Source organism: Marmota monax, unplaced genomic scaffold (genome assembly GCF_021218885.2).
Source record: "Marmota monax isolate L192 unplaced genomic scaffold, Marmota_monax_Labrador192_F-V1.1 WCK01_AAM20220418_F8-fsc00019, whole genome shotgun sequence".
Lineage (NCBI taxonomy): Eukaryota > Metazoa > Chordata > Mammalia > Rodentia > Sciuridae > Marmota > Marmota monax.
The window spans coordinates 18,582,103-18,603,818 of record NW_026695242.1 but is presented as its reverse complement, the minus strand read 5'-3'; the positions used below and the strand labels follow the sequence as shown (position 1 = coordinate 18,603,818).

At 34.6% G+C, this 21,716-nt stretch overlaps 2 protein-coding genes across 8 annotated transcripts in view; one reads left to right on the top strand and one right to left on the bottom strand.

The window, feature by feature from the left end:
• Phyhipl (phytanoyl-CoA 2-hydroxylase interacting protein like) overlaps window positions 1–4,388 on the top strand; it is a 56,294-nt gene extending 51,906 nt beyond the window's left edge. For both annotated transcript variants that reach the window (XM_046419769.2, XM_046419770.1), the window contains exon 5: window positions 3,143–4,388. In XM_046419769.2, coding sequence (XP_046275725.1) covers window positions 3,143–3,677 — 535 coding nt within the window. In that variant the 3' untranslated portion in view covers window positions 3,678–4,388. The remainder of the gene's footprint in view (window positions 1–3,142) is intronic.
• Window positions 4,188–21,716, bottom strand: part of Fam13c (family with sequence similarity 13 member C) — a 117,305-nt gene continuing 99,776 nt past the window's right edge. For 4 of the 6 annotated variants that reach the window (XM_058578033.1, XM_046419768.2, XM_046419766.2 and 1 more), the window contains 6 exons: window positions 19,073–19,154; window positions 17,407–17,618; window positions 11,433–11,528; window positions 9,957–10,156; window positions 8,576–8,677; window positions 4,188–5,718 (listed from right to left, as the gene is read on the bottom strand). In XM_058578033.1, coding sequence (XP_058434016.1) covers window positions 5,595–5,718; window positions 8,576–8,677; window positions 9,957–10,156; window positions 11,433–11,528; window positions 17,407–17,618; window positions 19,073–19,154 — 816 coding nt within the window. In that variant the 3' untranslated portion in view covers window positions 4,188–5,594. The remainder of the gene's footprint in view (window positions 5,719–8,575; window positions 8,678–9,956; window positions 10,157–11,432; window positions 11,529–17,406; window positions 17,619–19,072; window positions 19,155–21,716) is intronic. The other 2 variants (XM_046419767.2, XM_058578032.1) reach the window with 1 other exon arrangement.

Here is a 21,716-nt window from a genome sequence, read left to right as displayed (position 1 = left end):
CATTTGTATGTCTTCTTTTGAGAAGTATCTGTTTAGCTCTTTTGCCATTTTAATTGGATTATTTGGGGGGAGTTTTGGTTTTTTTTTTTTCAGTTCCTTATATATCCTGGATATTAATCCCCTATCATATGAATTGTTCACAGATACTCTCCCATTCTGTAGGTTTTCTCACTTTTGTTGATTATGTTCTTTGCTGTGCAGAAACTTCTTAAACTTAACATAATCCCATCTACTTTCACTTTTGTTGCCTGTGCCTTTGTGGTTCCTATTTGAAAAACCATTGCCTATACAATGTTTTGAAGTGTTTCCCCTATGTTTTCTTATTTCATAGTTTCAGGTTTTACATTTAGGTCTTTGATTCATTTAGAGTTAATTTTGGGGTACAGTGTGAGGAAGGGATCTAGTTTCACTCGTCAGCATGTATATATACAATTTTGTCAGCACCATTTATTGCAGAGGCAGTCTTTTCTTTATTATATGTTCTTGGTGCCTTTGTCAAAAATCAGTTGGCTTTATGAACATGGATTAATTTGGGGGTTCTCTAATGCTGTTCTATTGGTTTATGAATCTTTCTTATGCCAGGATCATTGTTTTTTTACTTTAATATAATAGTATGTTTTAAAATAAGGTATTGGTGGACTGGGGATATAGCACACAAAGCCCTGGTTCAATCCCCAGCACCACAAATAATAATAATAATAATAATAATAATAATAATAATAATATGTTGGTGTTTCTCCCTCCAGATTGCTTTGAGTCTTTTGTAGTTCCCTGTGAATTTGAGGATTTTTTTCTTCTATTTCTGTGAATAGTCTTTGGTAGTTTGACGGAAATTGCATTGCAACTACAGATTCCTTTATGATGGTATTAAGGTCATTTTGACAATATTATTCTAATCCATGAACACTGTATAATTTTTCCATTTTTTGTCTTCTATAATTTCATTCACAAGGTTTTATAATTTTCATTATAGAGATAATTTACTACATTAAATTTCTAATTTTTTGTAGCTGTTGTGAATATGACTGCTTTCTTAATTTCTTTTTTCAGCATTTTCATTACTGGTATAAAAATGTTCATGTTTTATGTTAATTTTTTATCCTGCAACTTTATTGAATTCATTCAAATGTGCTAATAGCTTTTTGATGAGATATTTAGGTTTTTCTGTGTTTAAAATCATGTCATCTACAAACATGGATAATTTAATTTCTTCTTTTCTAATTTGGATGCCCTTTACTTCTCTTGCCTAATTACTCTTCCTAAGATTTCCGCTACTATATTATAAAGGTAGTAAAAGTGGACACCTTGACTTGTTCCTAATCTTTGAAGAAATACTGTCAGCTTTACCCATTCAGTGATATTGGCTATGGGTTTTTCATATATGCCCATTAATATTTTGAGGTATGTTCCTTCTATACCTTACTTGAGAGTTTTTACTATGAAGACATGTTGAGTCTTCTCAAATGTTATTTTTTCATGTTTTCAAATGATCATGTTTTTTTTTCCTTCATTCTGTTGTGTTTTATTGTGTGTTAATTTGCATGTGTTTAACCATCCTTGCATCCCTGGGATGAATTGCACTTAATCCTGGTATATGATCTGCTTAATGTACTATTGAATTCAGTTTGCTAGTATTTTATTGAGAATTTTTGCATGTATGTTTATCAGGGATATGAATCTAGTTTTCTTTTGTATTTTATATTTTGATATCAGGGTAATGCTGGCCTTGTAAAGAGTTTGGCAAAGTTCCTTTTGTTTTGAATAGTTTAAGAAGAATTGGAATTAGTTGTTCTTCAGCATTAAAACCATCAGGCCCTGGCCATTTTTTAGATGGGAGTTTTGATTACTGCTTCTATCTCATTAGTGATCTTTTTAGATTTTGTTTCTTTTTAACTCAATATTAGTAGATTGTATGTGTTCATGTATTTATTCTTTGCTTCTAGGCTTCCCAGGGGTTTGTTTACATATAATTGTTCTTAGTATTTCTGTAGTATCACTTGTAATGTCTCCTTTTCCATCTCTGGTTTTAGTTATTTCGGTCTTCTTTTTTTCTTAGTGTAGTCAAAGGTTTATCAATTTTGTTTATACTTTAAAAAAAAAACCTACTTCATTGATCTTTTGGGATTTTTGTTTTTATTTTTTCTTCTGCTCTGATATTAGTTATTTCTACTAATTTGGGTTTCATTTGTTCTTTTGTAAGTTCTTGAGGTGAACTGTTAGGTTATTAGAGATCAGGATTTTTGTTTTTGTGGGTTTTTTTTTTTTTGATGTATACATTTATTTCTGTAAACTTTCCTTTACTGCTTTTGCTATATCCCACATATTTTGATATATTATTTTTAATTTTTTTGTCTTTTAATTTCTATTTTCTCTTTCTACCTCTTGGTCATATAGACACACGTTATTCAATTTCCATGTATTTGCATACTTTCCATTACTGTTGTTGATTTATAGTTTTCTCTAATTGTCTGAGAAGATACATGATATGAATTCAGATTCTTAAAATTTATTGAGATTTGATTTGTGGCCTTATATATGATTTATCCTGGAAAATATTGTACTGATAAGTGTGTATTCTGCTGCACTTGGATGAAATTTCTGTAACTGTTAGGTTGATTGGTTCTGTACTATGGTTCATTTCAAATGTTTGGTTTTTGACTTCCTGTCATATCTGTCCATTGAAGAAAGTAGGGTATTGAAGTCCCCATCTATTACTGTATTAGAATCTATCTTTCCCTTTGGCTCTAATATTTGCTTTATATATTTGAGTCGTCCCATATGGGGTACATGTATTTTTACAATTTTCTTCTTACCAAAATGATTGTTTTTTCATTAAATTTAAAAATGTCAAAGGAGGTCATTATATAAAGTCTTTATATGAGTATAGCTATTCTTGTTTGCTTTTGGTTTCCTTTTTTTTTCTGTCAAGGAAATTTATTGTGTCCAATAAATATCTCCAGGTTTGTAGTAGATCATCCTTAGTTTGGTTCAAGGATAGAAAAAGATGCATTCTCTTGGTCTAATAGTAGTATAAGCAATCAGGCCTTTGGCAGTAAAAGACTTATACCTGGATCATTGATACGTATAAATCAATAAGTTTACCACTGTTATACTAAAATTACCATTTCTTTTTTTCTTCCAGGGAACACCATGGGAATGCTATGCAGCCCTCTGTCAAGGATAACAGTGGTAGCCATGGCTCTCCTATCAGTGGAAAATTAGAAGGCATCTTCTTCAGCTGCAGCACTGAATTCAATACTGGGAAGCCACCCCAGGATTCACCTTATGGAAGATACAGGTTTGAGATTGCAGCGGAAAAACTTTTTAACCCCAACACTAACCTATACTTTGGGGACTTCTACTGTATGTACACTGCTTATCATTATGTGATTCTTGTTATTGCCCCTGTGGGATCACCAGGAGATGAATTTTGTAAGCTGCGCCTTCCGCAACTCAATTCCAAGGATAATAAATTTTTGACCTGTACAGAAGAAGATGGGGTGCTGGTTTACCACCACGCCCAGGATGTCATTTTAGAAGTCATTTTTACTGACCCTGTGGATCTTTCTCTGGGCACCGTGGCAGAGATCACTGGTCATCAGCTCATGAGTTTGTCTACCGCAAATGCAAAGAAAGATCCCAGCTGCAAAACCTGTAATATCAGTGTTGGACGTTAATGACCACTTTTCTTATTCTTACTCAGCCCCTTTTCTTCCCTTAGGACCATTCTCTGTTATCCATTTATCATCAGATGTTTTCCACTGAAGCATGCACATGCCGCTATCACCAAAAGTAAACTACCACTTTTCAAATTTCATTCAGAGCTGTTTTAGTGTTTCCTATTCCCCACCTTTCCCACTACTTTCAATGATGTTTTCCTTCTGACACTTTGCCTAGATGCTGCAATGTTTTTATTTTTACTTTATGCCAAACATAACAAAACAATTATAGACCGCTTTAGCAAAATACAAAATAATGGCTTATAAATGGTGTTTAAATGTGCATTCATTTTAATCTACTGAACAAATATTGGGATAACTCCAAACTGCATGAAAGGGTGTAATTGCAGCATGAGTTAAATCTTGAAGCCTAGAATTGTCAGCACTTCCAACTTGTTGTTTGACAGTGTTATTTATGTTATTTATATTAGCTAACAGGAAACAACTACTGTGTTTCAACATAATAAATATAATAGAAAAATATTTTATTTGTATTGTTGTATAAAATATTTACAATCATATAGAATATATAGTTACATTTTAATAGCAATTGTATACATGTCACGAAACCATTTCCCTTATCAAAGATGTAATTTGTAAACCTCAAATAGTTGTGTATTTGTCCTGTTCCAAGTAGATGACTTCAATTAAACAAATTTATGAAGGACATTATTCTCATTCATAAAAGTTATGAAATATACAGAGAAAATGAGCCTCTGAAATAGTCTGCTTCTGAAATCATCAATATTCTCATCCAAACTATATGAAAATGTGAATTTCTTCATGCTTAAACATTACATAAAATAGAAATGATTGGTACATGAGAAAAATGTCAACCTTTTACTTGTTTTTATAAAAAAGCAATTTAGTACAAAATAACAAAACAATATACACTGATGTTGATGAAGCAAATAAAATATTCTGGCTTCTTTGCCAAGGTGTTATAACAATTTCCAAACCTTCCGTTTTTATATAGAATGAATCACTACAGTGCATGAGAAAATTTTTTCACATTACAAAGTATATACCTTGGAACATTAAGAAAAATGCATATTCCCAATGGAAAAATAGTTATATAACTTTTAGTTATTGTAAACAAAAGATTAGCAATAATACTATGATCACATTAGATTATTATACTGCAGACACATCTATCCAAAATACCTATTTTAAAATTTTAATAATATAAACATCTGTCAGTTATAGACAAAAGATAATTCACAAAGTACATGCTATCAGAATGAACTTTGGTAACCAGAAATGTAAAATTCAAATAACATAAAATGATGTGTTATTTTTATATAGAAATAAAAAAATTAGCAGTGACACACTCTAGTATATTCTAGGATATTGAAAGCCTAACATACTAAGGGACAAGGTAGTCAATGTTGTATCACTTAAAAGCTGATTAGAAATTTCAAATAAATTATTTTTTGTACTAGCTGTCTTTCACAAAAAGCAGAATTTGTTTTCCTCATGGGAAAAACAAAACAAACATGCTTTTTTCCATACATCAATATAAACAATCTTTGGACACTAATAAATTTTCCCTATCAAATGTGGCCCAACTATATACTATTCAGATTTGACAAAATATTGGATGCATTTTGAAATAATTATATTGACTGAGTTTTCTTCTTGGAATGGAGGAGGCTCAATTTTTCTCCCTCAGTTAGATGGTTACCTGTTGCATGTTTCCCCCATTTAAATCCCTTCTCATATATAATTACACTTATTATCCCATCTTAAAAATAGCTAATACTACAGCTAAAGTGCTTACATTTTCAGTATGTCAGAACTACTTAGCAAGAGTGGTAGAGAGAAATACACTTGACCTTATCTTGGGTGAAAGTGATCATAGACATTTCCTGAACCTCAAATAGTTTTGGCCACATCTTGCTTGCTGATAAGGACCTCTAGTAATCTCAGTTTGGCTTTTATGTGCTTGTATTCATAGTACTCGTCTGCCATTGGTATCCTATCTTCTTTTTGTGGACTTCTGCAAAACAGAAAAGATGATCTATTTGTTTACAGTGAACCAAGTCATTACAAATACTTTTTTTAAGAGATAATTTTTTTAATATTTATTTTTTAGTTTTCGGTGGACACAACATCTTTATCTTATTTGTATGTGGTACTGAGGATTGAACCCAGTGCCTCGTGCATGCCAGGCGAGCGCGCTACTGCTTAAGCCACATCCCCAGCCCCCATTACATATACTTTTATAATTCATACATGAAAGTACAAGGTAGCAGCTTCTGCTTGGTTTTTGCATAGTCATCTTTACCCATTCTTCAGCTTCACTTACTCTTCCATGTTTATAAATAATTTCCTTGGAGGATTTGAATGTCAGTTATTCTATCTAGTGCTTAGTTGTATAACAATAGGGTAAGTGAAAATTCTGAGGAAAAACAAAGGCTAGTCCTTTCTTAGTTGTCCCCCCACTATTTGCCAAAGGCCAATGCCTATGCAGAATGTTCAGTCTTAAAGTTGTTAAAATTGTCAACCTGAAAACCCTAGAGAAATCTGATCATAAATAGTTCATAAATTTGTGGTGACAAGAAAATATACCCCCAATGGTTACAAACTTGAAACATCTCCAAGTTTTCTTATAATTATAATGCCCGTCTCTGCTAATGTGTAGTAGAATCACTAAGCAGTTCATTGAGTGAAGTAATTTATCTGTCCAAATTGAATTTGTTCTCTTCACACTAATTCTCTACTGGGATATGTAACAAGGCATAAATTTTGATACATATGTAATATACTATTACTGAGAACTTTTATGGTGCCATAAAACTTTTAGTCATCATTTGCATTGTTATTTTACTTTATGGATAGTTAGGCCTTCCCAATAAAATACTGTAGGAAAACAAAATTACAGTTCATATTTCTTAGACATTCAACTGTTTGATTTTAATTGTAATAAATTACCACTTTTATATTTAGATGAAATGCTGTCACCACAAGGGGGCATGCAACTTCATAACCAAATATAGGTATATCAGAAGTGGGTTTAGGACTCAGAGATACAATAGAACGCTGTACGTAAAACACAAAAAATTAACCTTCCAGTATGTCAAAGGGCATGCGGAGTAGCACTGTAAATCCACTAGGGCAGGACTACCAACATCTTGGGAATTTTCTGACTCTTCAAAGTAGAATACTGGGTTCAAACAGGTAAAAATGTAAATTTATTTTAGGAATTCAAAGTTATGAAAAGAATGTATGCACATCTTAAAGTGAACCCACTTTATAACTGTTTAGACTATTTAGTCATGCAGTGACTATTTGGATTTAGGTTACAAAAACATCTTCCTTGATAATTCCCCAAATGAAAAATTCACACAGGATGCCTTTAAAAAGACATAGATCAAAGTTTTTAATACAAGTCACCTGTATTCGCAAAGCATAATAGAGAAGACAGTCCAGACAAAGTCACTATTCCAAGGAATGTTTTGAAGGGAAAGTTGCATGAATGTTTTATAGAAGAAAACAAATCATCTAAATTTAACACATAACATTTCTCACATAGTTAACATAAGCAGAAAAATAAGTTAGACTTGTAGCAATTCACTGGCAAGAACGATTTCAGATGAAACACTTGAGTGAATTACGCGTATATTCTAAATGCAAAAAGTTTCTCACTTAATAGGTCCACTCCTAGTGAATAGCTCTCTGATGAACTGAAATGGAAAAGCTGACAAGGACTAAAGATAAGTAGACCAAGCTTGAATGTTTGGAAAATAGTCCCTTCATCAGGGAAACTCCCAGGCTGCTGAATCTGAAAACAGTTCATAAAAAACCAAATACCTAGATGGGGAGGAATACCAAGGAGATAATTATCACTGACTATAATGCTTATGCTCTAACCCCCCCCCCCAAATACTTAAATCTCTCTCTCTCTCATTTAATAACTGTTTGCCTTTGGGACAGTTATGCTCTTATGACATTTGTAACTTCCTAAATGATCTCAGGAGTCAAATCATTTCAGCTTATAAAATTAGAAGCTGAGGCTCTCAGGTTAGCTATGTGATTTGTCCCCATCTCTTCCAGAAGTAGAGCAGTAACACTTATCTCCTGATTACATATATGTAATTTTGTTGGTGATAAACTAAAAATTAAGAGACACTAATGAAATGTATAAGATGACTTAGGTTGAGGCATAAAAATAGAGGATAGGTAGAGGAGATAGCTAATTATTAAGGGATAGAAAGACTGGATATGATCTTTTGACCAATCCCTGAAACAATAATCAGGGGCACATCCTGGAGTTTAAAGAAGATATTTAAAGTAAAGGAAGAATTGTTATTAAATAAGTAGAGCTTGTAGAACCAAGAACAAAGAAATTATATGAGCTGAAAAATCAAGTAGGTGTTTTTAAAAGTTAAATTTAAGTTCAATATAGTAAGGTTATGCCAAGATAGAGATTTATTTTTTTAGAGTTCATTTTTTTGTATCAGGGATTAAACCCAGGGGTTCTCAACCACTAAAACACATCCCCAACCTTGTTTTATATTTTTACTTAGAAACAAGATTTTTCTAAGTTGTTGAGGCTGGTTTTGAACTCTCAATCCTCCTGCCTCAGCCTCACAAGCTGGTGGGATTATAAGCATGTGCCACTGCACATTGTTAATTTCTTAAAGCTTGCTGTCATACTTGAAAGCTACAGTCTCCCATAAAACATTCCTAATAACAGCCCTATTGGAATGTTAAATTAGAAAAATTCCAAGTCTAAGTTGGTATGGAAGTTATTTATATTTTGTATAGTATCACTGGTCTGCAAAACATTATAGCTTATTTTGAACAACAGTTATCTGGGAAAATGTAACTTTAAAAAATCTGCCCATACTTACCTTCCTGTTTGTTTAAAAAACTGTTCTTCAAATTCTCTTAGGGCTTTTCGCAATCTCTTCTTGTCAGCCCTAGTTTCTCGAAGATGATCAAGAAGTACAGGCCTGTATTAGGTAAAATATATATTTGCCACTAATGAGCACTGACATAATTGAGATATCATGGGCAGACTTATCTGTTCAGCAAAAATAAATATATCATGATTGAAAAGTGTTTGGATCATAAGAGTCTCTTGAGTAAGTATGGCACTAACTATAGGGCAGCCCAAAAGCATGGGAAATTACCTAATTGAAATATGGGAAAGGAGAAAAGGCAGAAAAGAGGCAAGTGGATTGAGTCCATTGTAAGAAATGGTGAGATCAATGGCGATGTGTGATGAGGGCATGGAATAGACAGTTTGAAGGAATAGTCATCTGCAGTTGGATGATAGACTGAACAAGAGACAAAGGAGGAAATGATCTTAAAGAAAATTCTTTCCTTAATCTGGAGTGTGGTTAGGATGATAAAACCCCTTGGAATGAAACTAAGACCCAGAAGAAAGCTGTAGTTCCATGGCAAGTTTTTCTTTTATTCTAGAACTTATATATGGTTTCAGAGAATCTGGAGAATCTGAAATTATATGTGAGCATTTTCTTTAAAAACACATACAAAAGATTTTTCTACTTCCAAACAGATTAAAACTTCATTTTTTATTTTGGTTCTTGGTCTTACCTCATCCTAATTTGCATATAGAAACTCACCAGGCTATATGTTTAAGAAAATCTCATAATCTGGACTGTAATGTATAAATGAAAGAAGGCCAAATGATCAAGAAAATGCCAGCTACTGAGTAATGATAATATTAATGAAAATACAAATAGCTCCTGACTAAAGATCCATTAGGAGACAAAGAACAACTCATTTATTTAAAGCTAAAGATCCATTAGGAGACAAAGAACAACTCATTTACTTAAAGCTAAGGGATTCCTACATTTAGATGAGATGGATTCTCCAATAATAGGCTAGAATACAGACTTTGATATTTGTTGACCCAAACAGGATCTTAACTCCTTTGGGTCCAGCATCTTCAAAGGTCAGTTCTGATTCACACACAGCCAAGGGTTACACTGCTGCCAGAAGCCTGCTAAAAAGAGGCCTGATTAAAGTAAATTGAATATTAACATTTATGGCATCTTCAGAACTTTACTGGTAGCTGTGGTTCCTCATAACTTTGGTCTTCTAGATTTTCCAGTTAAGAGGACAATCAGATTAGGCTTTTAGGGCTACTCTCTGCAGGACAGTTCCTTTTAGAGAGACCTAATAGTCATTATAAACTTTCTAAGCATGAATAAGGTACCTCAAACCAGAAGTTAAAGAGACTCTGTACTTAGGATTCATACTCACATGGTTGCTTCATGTAAATTGGACATGGAGAGGGCTGGTTGTTTTACTTCCTTCTTTTCATCAGGTGGTAGGGCCCTAACAGGCTCAGTTTCATTAGAATAGGTGAGGTGGTCACTGACAGGAAGGAAAGATGCTGGATCTGGTAAAGAATGTTGTTGGCTTCCCTGTGGACAATCTTCATCAGAGTCTTCTTCTTCCTGCTTGTCATAGGCAAAGTTAAATGTAAGAAAGTCACAAAATGCTGCCTCTTTAGAATGCAAAAATGGGAAGGGGAACCACAAATAGACACCATGAAAACTCATAGGTGACCCATGTGCTCTCTGAGAACTGGAATTGGAAGCAAACAAGAACTTCCTCATTTGCATTAAAAAACCTGGAAAAGTTAATGAGCAAAAAGGCATGTATGCTAAGCCAAAACACCAAGTTCATTTGTATTTGCTTGGCCAGAGAAGGCACAGATAGGATGTGACCCAGTCTGGACTGTACTGCCAAATAGTTCCTCCCTTTTACCTATACCTGGGCTCCAGCTTCACACCAGTGAGAGGAGTTAGGATGAGATGGTCTACAGACACCTTTCCATTCAGAAATACTCCAAGTCAGGGCCCAGTGTGGGTCAGACACAAAGGACACTTAAAAAATTGATGAATTCAAAGAGCCCTTTGAAGACCAAAGTAAAGTGGGTTTCCTCCTTAACATATTCTGATAACTATCACAACCAAATGATTTTCTTATAGAGAAATCTGAAAATTCCACTTTAAGTTATGTTTCCTTGATGGGAAAACTTTAAAGACTATAAATTATTATTCTCTTATTTTCTTTGTAAATGTACTCAAGTATACTAAAATTTATATGTGTAAACATTTAATCTTTTTTTATATTGACATCTTGACCAAGTGGCTATTTGGATATTAATGAAGTAGGATTTGTGGTGCTTTTCTAGTTTTGTATTCCCATATATCATTCTTTATTAAACCTAGTTAACTCAATTGTCAGTACTCCTATTTTCTATTAAAATAAATATACTCAGATAGTGTAGTCAAATTGTACAATAACAAATGTTGCACTGTATGAAGGAATATACTGTCAATTTTCTTATTAAAGGAGAAAAATTAACCAATACATGCAAAATAGAGAGGCTCTGGTTTGTCTAGCTGTATTATAAATAAGATTATGCCAAACTGAAATTTATCATTTTTTCTCTTCATCCAAGGTAATGAAAGCAGACATCAGAACTGGATTCAAATATATAAGTGTTATATATTTCTGCTGCATAATAAGTCTAATTATTAGTCATAATATTGAGTCTAGAGAAGATGACATTCCTGCTTTTTTGAAGTAACAGCAATGGTGTCGGTGGTGTATATGGTCAAGAGGACTGCTTCACAATTCTAATAGTACTAGCTATGACAGTGCCAACTAAACATCAATACAGAGCACCAGTACAAGTTTTCAGTTAATATAGTTATCCTGACTTACAATTGTTGGAATAAGGGAAGGCGTTGACAAGATTTGCTTGATAATTCTGTATCGGTCATAAAGAGGCTTTATGAGGTTCTTGTCTTGCTTAGTTACCTGAAAAACATAAAATTATTTTTCCTTTTTCATACAAGATTAAAAACATGTCAATTTTCTTGACCAAAAATAAAAGTCTCGAAGCCTCAAAGTAAAAGATTTTATTTCTGAAATACAATACTAATTAGAAAAGGGGAAGTTATAAGATACTGTATGTAGTAAGAGGTCAATTTTTTCTAAGAATGGTCTCTTAAAGAATAGGTCTAAGTCTAGAAAGTTGGTTTTTAAAAGCTTTCTGAAAGTGTCTGCAAAGCATAAATAGTATGAAACTTCTTTAAGGAAGTATGAAACTTCTTAATCACTTTTTTAAAGAATAAATAAGACTTTGATTTTTTTTCTTCTGAAATATCTATTTAATCTGGACTTTAATGATTATATTCACAAACATGAACTGTATGAAGGTCTTCATCATGATTATATACTAGCTTACTGGTTAGCTCTGATACTAAACTAAGCTATTTTGAACAAAACAATTTACTTCCTTGAACCCTCAGTTTCCTACCTACACAACAAAGAGGTTACAGTTACAAAGTCTCTTCTAGACCAGTCTGAAAATAGTGAAGTATTCTCAATTGATTATCCAAAGTTACTTTCAACTAAGAAATTCCATAGCCTCTTGGTATTCTAATGGATTCTTGTACCCATCTACATCTGACTCATCCCTAGGCACTACTGTCCACAAGTCACATTGTATATAAAATTTTAAATAGGTATCAATTTTTTTCTGTCTACTTCACTCCTTTATTTGCCTTGATTTTTCTCCTTTGTATCCTCATTTACTTACTACACGTCCACTATTCACAGCCTCCTTTTCATTCTATGCCATTGGTTTGCACCAGCAGGTAGTGAAAAGGGAGTGATAGAAATAGCTCAAAGTATAATCATTCAGATATCTTTTTATCAAAGTACACACGACAGACTGCCAAACAGCAGTCTTGTAGAGCTTTGAAAGAGAAAATTGAGGGAAAAGAAAATGGCTTAACCATGAGTTAAGCTTCCCAGTTAGAATACCGTCTGCCCATTCCAATTACAAACCAGTGTAGCCCATATTAATCTCCTTTTCTTTGAACTTCTCTATCTTAACTGTTTCCTTAACTGTTTTGTGTTTCAGTCTTATCTCCCCAAATCAAAGTTTCCGGAGGGCCTAGATCACATCACATAATTCTTTTAAGTTCTCTCGGTACCTGAAACAACCCAGCCTCTACTACCATACTGTCAACACAAGTTTATATACAAAAAGAAATCTAATTTTAGAGTCCTTTTTCATATATATTTCACAAGCTATAACCTAAGTTCTTGCATTTTTCTTTATTTTTCAGTAGAAAGATCACCTCCCTGTATAAGCCTCTTAAGCATGGGTTAAATAACTCCTAAAGGCTTTAGTTTTCTAGCCCAGTCCCTCTATAAACATTTTCTTAGTGATAACACACCTTTCCATGAAAAAAAGAAAGTCTACCAAACTGCACTCCATGGTATTTTAAGAGGTGACAGAAGGAGGAAAAAAAATCTCCATCTTTAAGTTCAAAAAATATTGAAATAATGCTTTTTACTATCTCATTTGGGATTTTATATATATTCTACAGAAAACACTTAAGAAAATTATGTATCTATTATTGGCTTTTCTTTTGAAATTTGATTTTTGTGATTTTATATTACCCATTCTAGAAAAGCTAAAATTGATCTTAAATGCAACAAGAGTCACCAAAAAGTTAGAATGATAAATGCCATTTGAAAAAAAATTAAAGATTAAAACTAGGGTAACACATACAATGTATGTACTCACCTTTTACTCTAATAACTCCATAAGTTTACTTTTAGGATCATTACTGAAACAATCCCCAAAGAGAAACATGAGGGTTCAGTAACCAGCTCAGATGTGTTTCTTAGACAAAGAGAACTCTTGGCAGGACTTGATTCATAAAGCTAAAGAGTAAATTTTCTATCATTCACTGTTCAGAGAGGAGAATGTCAGTTTTCCTTCTGACTTTTAAGAGAAATCTCCTTTATGAGGATTATTAGGAATTATTTTGTTTATAAATTCCTGTGGTTTTCTGAAAAAGAATACCTGGCATCAGTTCCATGGGAAGGAAGGAAAATAAGTACACTAGTAAATGTACTAGAATTATGGCAGATTTGTTTCCAACTTTCTGACCAGGACCCAGCAAGAAATATCTGGGCTGACCATTAAATAGTGTTTCCCTCTAGGAAAACCATCTCAATTTTAGGCTACTCTACCAGTCTTTGATGACTGAATTATCTACTGCAATAGGGGGCTAGGAGCTTTTGTAAGGCAAAGTTGTTGAGCTATCAACAAATTAGATCATATTAAGTTTATACAAGTTCTTTCTTCAGTCTCCTCTTAGTTTTAACCCTTCTACTATAAAAATGTAGGAAGTAAGTATAATTATCCTTTGTGGTTTATCTGCTTATACTTACCTTGAAAATAGCACATCCATTTGTACTCTGGATAGCTCTATTTGGCCATTTTAGATTACTCAACATGGTTTCCTCCATTCACATAACAAAAATTAAAAGGTAGATACATGTTACATACTATAGGGAGCCAGCAATGTATAGAATTAGGAAGGAAGTAGAATTATTCATTTCTGGTGCACTACAATGCCCTGTGTGCAAAAGTGAAATTTAAAAAAAAATCCATAGCTAAAAAAGGAAGGAAATTACCCATTAGCTGATATCTAAATCAAGAAGGCAATACTGTAGGAATTATCAGCATCAGCAGGGGCTCTGACTCTAGTCATATAAAATAATACAAAAAAATTGAGAAGAATAATAAAAGTGTTTCCAGAAAAGAAATCATTCTTCACTTTAAAATTTTTAATATTTAATGTAATTTTAGCAATACGGCAAGGAAGGATCCCAGATGAAAGTCATCTGGCATTTTGAGTTTGAAGAAATGGAACCTAATGAGATGACGTGAAATGTTGCTGAGTTTATTGAGGAAACAGAAATAAGAATCGCTGCTTTGGAAATATATAATATTGCCTTAGAGACATGCTTGTAGCCTCTGGACTCACCTTGAGGACTCATCTTACAGCTGACTAGCCACAACATGGTATACTGTGTCTTGCTCTCTCAGGAATAATACTGAGTATGTAAGTTTACATAGTTAACTTTAGATTCTCTAGCTAGAGGCCTCAAACTTTCACTTACTATAGGGCTACCATGTTTATTTGAAGGGGCTTCTAACATATATATTTGTTTAGAGTAATAGAAATAACTGCCATTTATATAAGGATAACTCTTGAAGCACTCAGAGATTTTTGTTTAATCTTCAGAATTCATTTGCATGTGCCTATTTGACTTAGATGCCTCAGAAGGATGAACTACCGTCTCATTTTGCTTAGTACTGAGACATTTCCCAGGATGGTTGGTTACTCTATTCTTGAATGATCTTAAATTTAATGTATCCTAAACAGAACCCTTTTAAGTTTTCATCCCCAATCAGAAATCTGTTCCTTAGATTTCTTTTTTATACCTTTATTTTAATTTATTTATTTTCATGTGTCGCTGAGGATTGAACCCAGGATCTCACATGTGGGAAGCACTCCACTGACTCCAGCCCTGTTCCTTAGTTTTCTCATGCCAGTAAATGGACTCATCACCATTCAAGATCCCTCCTTTCTTCCTCTTTCTCTTATCTAATGCTTTAGCAAGTTCTTTTTGTTTCCAACCAAAATATACTTTGATTATGTTCACTTCTCTCCATCTCCAGTGCCACTACGCTAATGAAGTCACTAATTCCATCTTCCCATTTTCACTTTTCCCCTATGATTCAGCCAGCAATCAGAAAGATCTCTTAAATATGATTCATCTCACATCACTTTTCTGCTTATGATCATTTGGCAACTTAATTCTTTTCAAAGCCTAAAAGATTCTGTTTGATGGATTCCCATCTACCTTTCTGATCTCATCTCATGCCTCTCATCTCACTCCATCCTGTGTTCTAGCCCTCAGACCTGTGAATTCCAAGAACACAAGAAGCTCTTCCTTCCTTTAAGAACTTTATACTTCCAATTTTTTCAAGAATCTTCTTCATCCCCTCTTGGCCTAAAATTGTCATGTTCTTAGCCTTCCTAATCACCCTAGCAAAAGAAGAAACCATACCCATTATTTTCTATCATTTCACTTGTTTAATTTCATGCACAGTACTTACCAAACTCCTTATTGATTTTGTTCATATCTTGTATACCATTCTAAGAACTTGAGCTCCAAGAGGGCAGCAAACCCCACCATGACTTCTCTTATTTTTTAGACCTAGCATCTTTTTGCAAATGAATGATTGTCTACCAGTCACAAGGCATTTCTTTTATTGTCACAATAATTATATCAGTGTTATCTGTATTTTGCCTATGAGGAAGTTAAATCTCAGAATTAGTTCACTTGCTAAGTAAACATGATTATCAAGTGGTTAGTTAAGCACTAAAACCTAGTCTAAGTATTCTATACCAACCCAACACTACCCTCACTGCCCTAATTGAGTAGAATTTAGAATTAGGATTTGGGTATTGACAAAAATGCTGTTGTAAATGTGGTCAAGGTAATACAGGAGAGACCCCTAGAAAACCATAGATGTGTCTGGGTGTGTGTGTTTGTATACACAGACATTATCCATAGATATTATTACAAAAGTCTGGCATCTTTGGTAGGAGATGGAATAGGTTGGCTACACAAATGAAAAACTATTCACTACTCACAACATATCTTTAGACTTAAAACAACAACAGTGTATTTCATGAAGATGGAAGTGACCACAGCTCAATTTCTACTTGTAGATCACAAAGTTCCAATGTAAAGGACTAACCTAGGGGCTAACTGTGAGCCTTCTGGGATTTGATATATGTTACCACCTTATTAAGACCAGATTAAGTACAATACAATAGAGAAAAGCATCATTCTCCTCAAGAAGACTTCATACTGAAGATAAATGTGCTAGTTTGTTCCTGTCCATTTATTCAACAAACATGTATTTGATACCTATTATGTACAGACACTAAGGGATCATGAAGAATGCAAGAAGTTTAAAGTGTAGGGATGGCAGAATACATGAAGCTATGACAGGATAGCTTCAACTCTTAATCAGGAGAAAACCGCAATTATGCCAGTCTTAGAGTTGATACAAAAGAACCACAGGAAAGCTTCCCTGTCACAACTGAAATGTAAGCAATGATAAGTAGGATGATGGGGGATTAACCAGGTAAATGCTGATCATTTTCTTCTTTGTTAATTACAATAAGACTTTTCTTTAAGCTCCAGTATCATATAGCCTAATGTCTAGTGGTAACTCCATCCAGTTGTCTGAGATTTCAAAACTAATTTGTCTAAAGAATTCGACTAAAGATTTCAGATAAAATTAGACCAATTTTATCTGAAGTCTTTAGTTCTAACTTAACACTTCCAAAGAAACCCTATCTCTCTGTCCTTATTACATAAAATACCAAAACACTTTTATTGCTATTTATGCCTCATCCCTGCTTTATTATATTTTAACATATGGGGAAGGGACTATAACTGGATCTCTGTCCTTTCAGACAATATACTAATTCCCCAGTCTTGAGTTCATTTGCCAATTTGTAAGGGAAGGAAATTAGTTGAGAAAGGGATGATATATCCCATGTCTTTGCCAATTTCTATCCTCCATACAAAACTATAACCTCACAAACAGCAGTACATCCTTCAATCATTGGGCAATGCCCAGAGGTCACAGCCAGTAACCCACCAGAAATCATCTGACTGAAAGTTTGGAGCCAGTCTCCTAAAGATGTCTATGGTGGCAAAGTGCTCTGATAAATTGGTAAACAGGATGATCTTACTGGCACTATGTGGAATGTTGGGGCCCCATGATGATATGGTCAGGTACCTTAAAATCCTCCTGCGGAGGAAGGTGCTCTCTCTTCTCCTTCAGGCATGTCAACACAGCATCTAAAGTTTCCTCTCCAGAGGAGCTTGGCTCAGGGCCTGCAGCTTCTGGCTTCCCATTTTCTCTGGGGACCGTGGGTTGCTCACAGGACAGATTTCTAGGTGGGCCTTTGGGAGCACTCCTCTGTTCTTCAGACAGCTTCAGCTTTAATTCTAAGAGAAAGGTCATGAGTTACCATGAGGAAGAGGACTCACTATCCCTAATCAGAATGTAGAACCCTTCAGGAATTCCCTCGCTGGATGCCATATTGGTAGAAATGAAAAATGCTAATAATAGCTTTCTATGTGGCAAGGGCAGCCCTAATAACCATGATTAATTTCACAAGCACCCAAACAAGTGTAAAAACAGTGAGCCCCAACAGCTGGGTCCTCATGAAGCAGAGGATAATATGTAGTAGTAACTCTGGTGTAGACTTCAGCAGAATTCTGGAGGAAGATCATTAGTACCTGACCCCAGAGTTCCCACCTGTTACCTACTTATAGCACCTGAATTCTATACCCAAAGATTTGCTGATGTAAATTTTGAAAGTCGTGTGTTCATCAGGGTAGCTTCTGTGGAAATACTAGTTCGTCTAGAGGGCATTACATATGTAGATACCCAAGGAAATGCAGGCAAGTATAGGAAAGGGGAAATGGGAATGCCAGCCCCAGATTGACATATTTTACAAACTTGTCGAAGTCCAGATTTCAAAATCCAGGAACCACTGTTATTGCAATGTGGCTTTTTATAAACTTATATAATTAAAAATTAAAAAGGCACCAGGGACTTATTAGGGAATTGCATTTCAGAATATGTTAGGGGACTGGTGGTTTTAATGAGACTATTTATATTGATTTCTCAATTACATAGCTCATTTTCTTTGATGTTTATTTTTTGGAATGCGTGTATTGTTAGTGAATAAAATTTTAGTGATACTAGTTTTGTGTTTAAAAACTGCACATCTTCTAAATATGCTACATCATTATAGTTTAATAGCAATGAATTCCCTTCTACTTCTTAATCACTATCCTTCTAGAAATTTGGAAACACTCCCATGTCTAAGAAATGAAATTGGGATGTGGAGGTAAGAAGAAAAATTTATTGGTAAATAACGATAGTCCTGTTTCAATGTATTTTAGAGCTAATTAATACACCATCATCTCCAGAGAGGGATAAAGAAAGACAAGCACTGAACTAGGATACAGGAGAACCAAGTCTTAGCTCTGGTTTACCATCTCCAAGCTGTGTGACCTTTCTGGGCATAAACATGCTCATCTATGCAACTGGGCATATAGAATAAATTCTCATTATTATGTATTAGATGTTGTTTCTATCATCTAAGAATCCAATAACCAGGGAGGTTATAGCTTCACAGGTTGAAATGTTCCTAGCATTAAACTGAATCATTCCACTAGGAGGCTGGAGGTTCCCAGTCTCTGTAAGGAGGTTTACCAAGTAGGGCTGAAGAGCAAAGGAGATTGAGGAATCTTTATTTCAAATAGGGCCTCCTATCTAAGTGGTAAACTAAGTTCAAGAAGGCACAGGTGGAAATGAATCAAAAATATCCTGCAGCACTTTATACTATTTTATCTGCTTCTGAGAAAAGAGACCTTTGGATGGCATTTACCTTTGAGCTGTTTACGACCTTTAGCCAAATCATTCATCCATTTCAGGACTTCAGGATTAGAAGTCTTGTCTCCATGTGAAGGCTACCAAAGGAGAGAAAAGGGAAGGTGGAAGGGAATTAAGAAGGGAGGGAGGGAGAGAGAAAAGCAGAAAAAAAAATTTAGACAGCTGAGCTACATGAAGATAGTTCAAGAACATAAAAACCTGGGAGAGACATCCAGGCATGAAAACTCCAGCTGATGGAGGTGCTTCTGGAAAACAGCACATGTTCTCGACCTCTTCCATTCACTCACCCTTGACATGGGCACATTTCTAAACATGCCTGGCCACCCAGCATTTTCATAGTTCTAACCATGCCATTGCCCCGCTTCTTTCTAACCCACATATCACCTGTGAGGCCTCCTGTACCACATACAATGTTGCCTGGCCATTCTCTGTATCAGTGCAGATGATAATACAGATCATTTCTTATTATCTTGCCTATGGCTCACATACATGGCTTGTGACCATAACCCGATGGAAGATACAAACTGGGAGTTTGGCTCTTATCTGCCATATCCTCCGAGCTGAAGAAAGAAGATCCCAGGGTCTAAAACTTGACAATAGTCAGGAGAAGTCCGACTGTCAGGGAGGGTAGCCATATTTCTAACCTTAATATCCTAATGAGGCTAACATTAACATGAAACTTAATCATATATATGTGACCTTGGGCAAATTATTTAGCTTCTCTGTTCTTCATGGCCTCATGTATTAAATAAGAATTATAACAGTGTCTCCCTTGTAGGGCTGATGCAAGGAGTTAATATTGATAAAGCACAGAAAACAATTCCAGATGCACGCCAAACACTATAGAGTTAGCTGCAATTACTGGTTTTATTTTCAGTAGCAGCAGTGATAGTAGTAGTATTTCCACTAAACCTTCAAAGGAATACTGAATGTTTTCACTGGCAAATACACATGGAGGGGTATGTAGGTCCTACAAGTAGCCAATCACACCTTAGATGTGGTATTAAGAACATTTTAAAAGGAATAATCTCTTGTCAATACAAATCACTTACTTGACTTCTGGATTCCTTCTCAGAACACAAAAGTGGACTTTCTACAGAAAACAAAGTAGGAATGACGAGTAGCCAAACATACCCTCTACCCCCACAGATCAGTAAGGAGCATTCTTAAATAATCCAAGGCCTCCACAATTACTTAGTTGTGGGCTTGGGCGGATCAAATGGATACTAAGGATATATAAAGAACTATATAATAAAAAAAGGATGATCATAAACATTATTGTGTGAAATGTGTGTATTGTTAGTGAATAAATTTAGGAGCTGTCATGTTTCTTTAATGATCCCCCAAATCCAGGTGTAAGAAGATAGAGAACACATTTCTTTTAAGTTCAAAGGACAAAACAGTAATTTTTGACAAGATCAAATATACATGGGACATTTGTTCACATTTTAAAATCAAGATGGAAAGAAAAGGAAAGAAGTTGATGAAGGATGATTCTTTCCTAAGGGAGCTTGAATGGAAGACTGATTTCCATAAAGGGGCCCTAAATTTAGGATCATGGACAGTGCCACATGGGTCACTAATCTGTCCCCCAAACCAGCTTAATGTAATCCTACCTAGGGTCTACAGAATGATGTTCTGTACTAGTTCCCTGGCATACAGTCTAGCATTTGGCTTTGGGTAGCAGTCTGGTTATACAGACAGTCAATGTTTTAAAGCATTTGGTTTCTCAGAATCTTCAGAGATTCCTCCATTTCAGTCTAAGAACTATCTTGTTGAACAGTGCTTAACTGGATCTGCTCCATACTGTTAATTCCATCTTTTGAAATACAGTAAAAACAAAAACAAAAATCCTAAGCCATTGACCAACAACAAAATGAGCTTTTACTACTGCACATCAGACTTAAGAGAAATTTAAGGCTCAATTTTCCAGCAAAGTAATTTAAAGCCTGAAATCAGTTCAGAAATGAATTTCTTATTCCTTTGCCCTTTAGGGAACTTTTAAAAGATGTTAAATTAAGCTCACATGGATGGCAGCACTCATGTGACATAAAAGTTTTCATATACTAGTGTGGATCTTTAATCCTTCTAACTTTATAACTGAAATAATCTGACTTAATAGACACTAACAATCATATACTTGAATTTACAGAGATTTGGCTTTGTTCAATACAATTAAAATGGGACGGACACCCAGACCACATTACTGGGGATATCATTGGAGAAGTTTTGTGGTCTGCCAAAGATGGTTCATAAACCATCTTTGGGATTTATGGATTGGTAATGAAAAGACCTGCGATATTTTCTTGACTATATCAATTCTTTGCTGTGTGATTATTGGAAATTCACCTCCCGGGTCTCAATTTCTTCAATCATCTGATAAGAAAATTGATGAGCTGATCCTTCCAGTTCTAACATTTTCTGTTTCCACTGAAAGCACACATCTGGTGGCAGTAGCCTTTTCTAAACCCATGAGCCTGTTTATCAAATGCAAAGTCAAGTTGTAGAAAATAAGTACAGTTTTGAATAGAAATATGAAATGGTTACATTCAATAGAGATGGAAAAACGTATGTTATACCCAGACATCAGAGTAGCACAGAAGCCCAGCAAGAGCTTGGATTCAAAAATTAACAGTGGG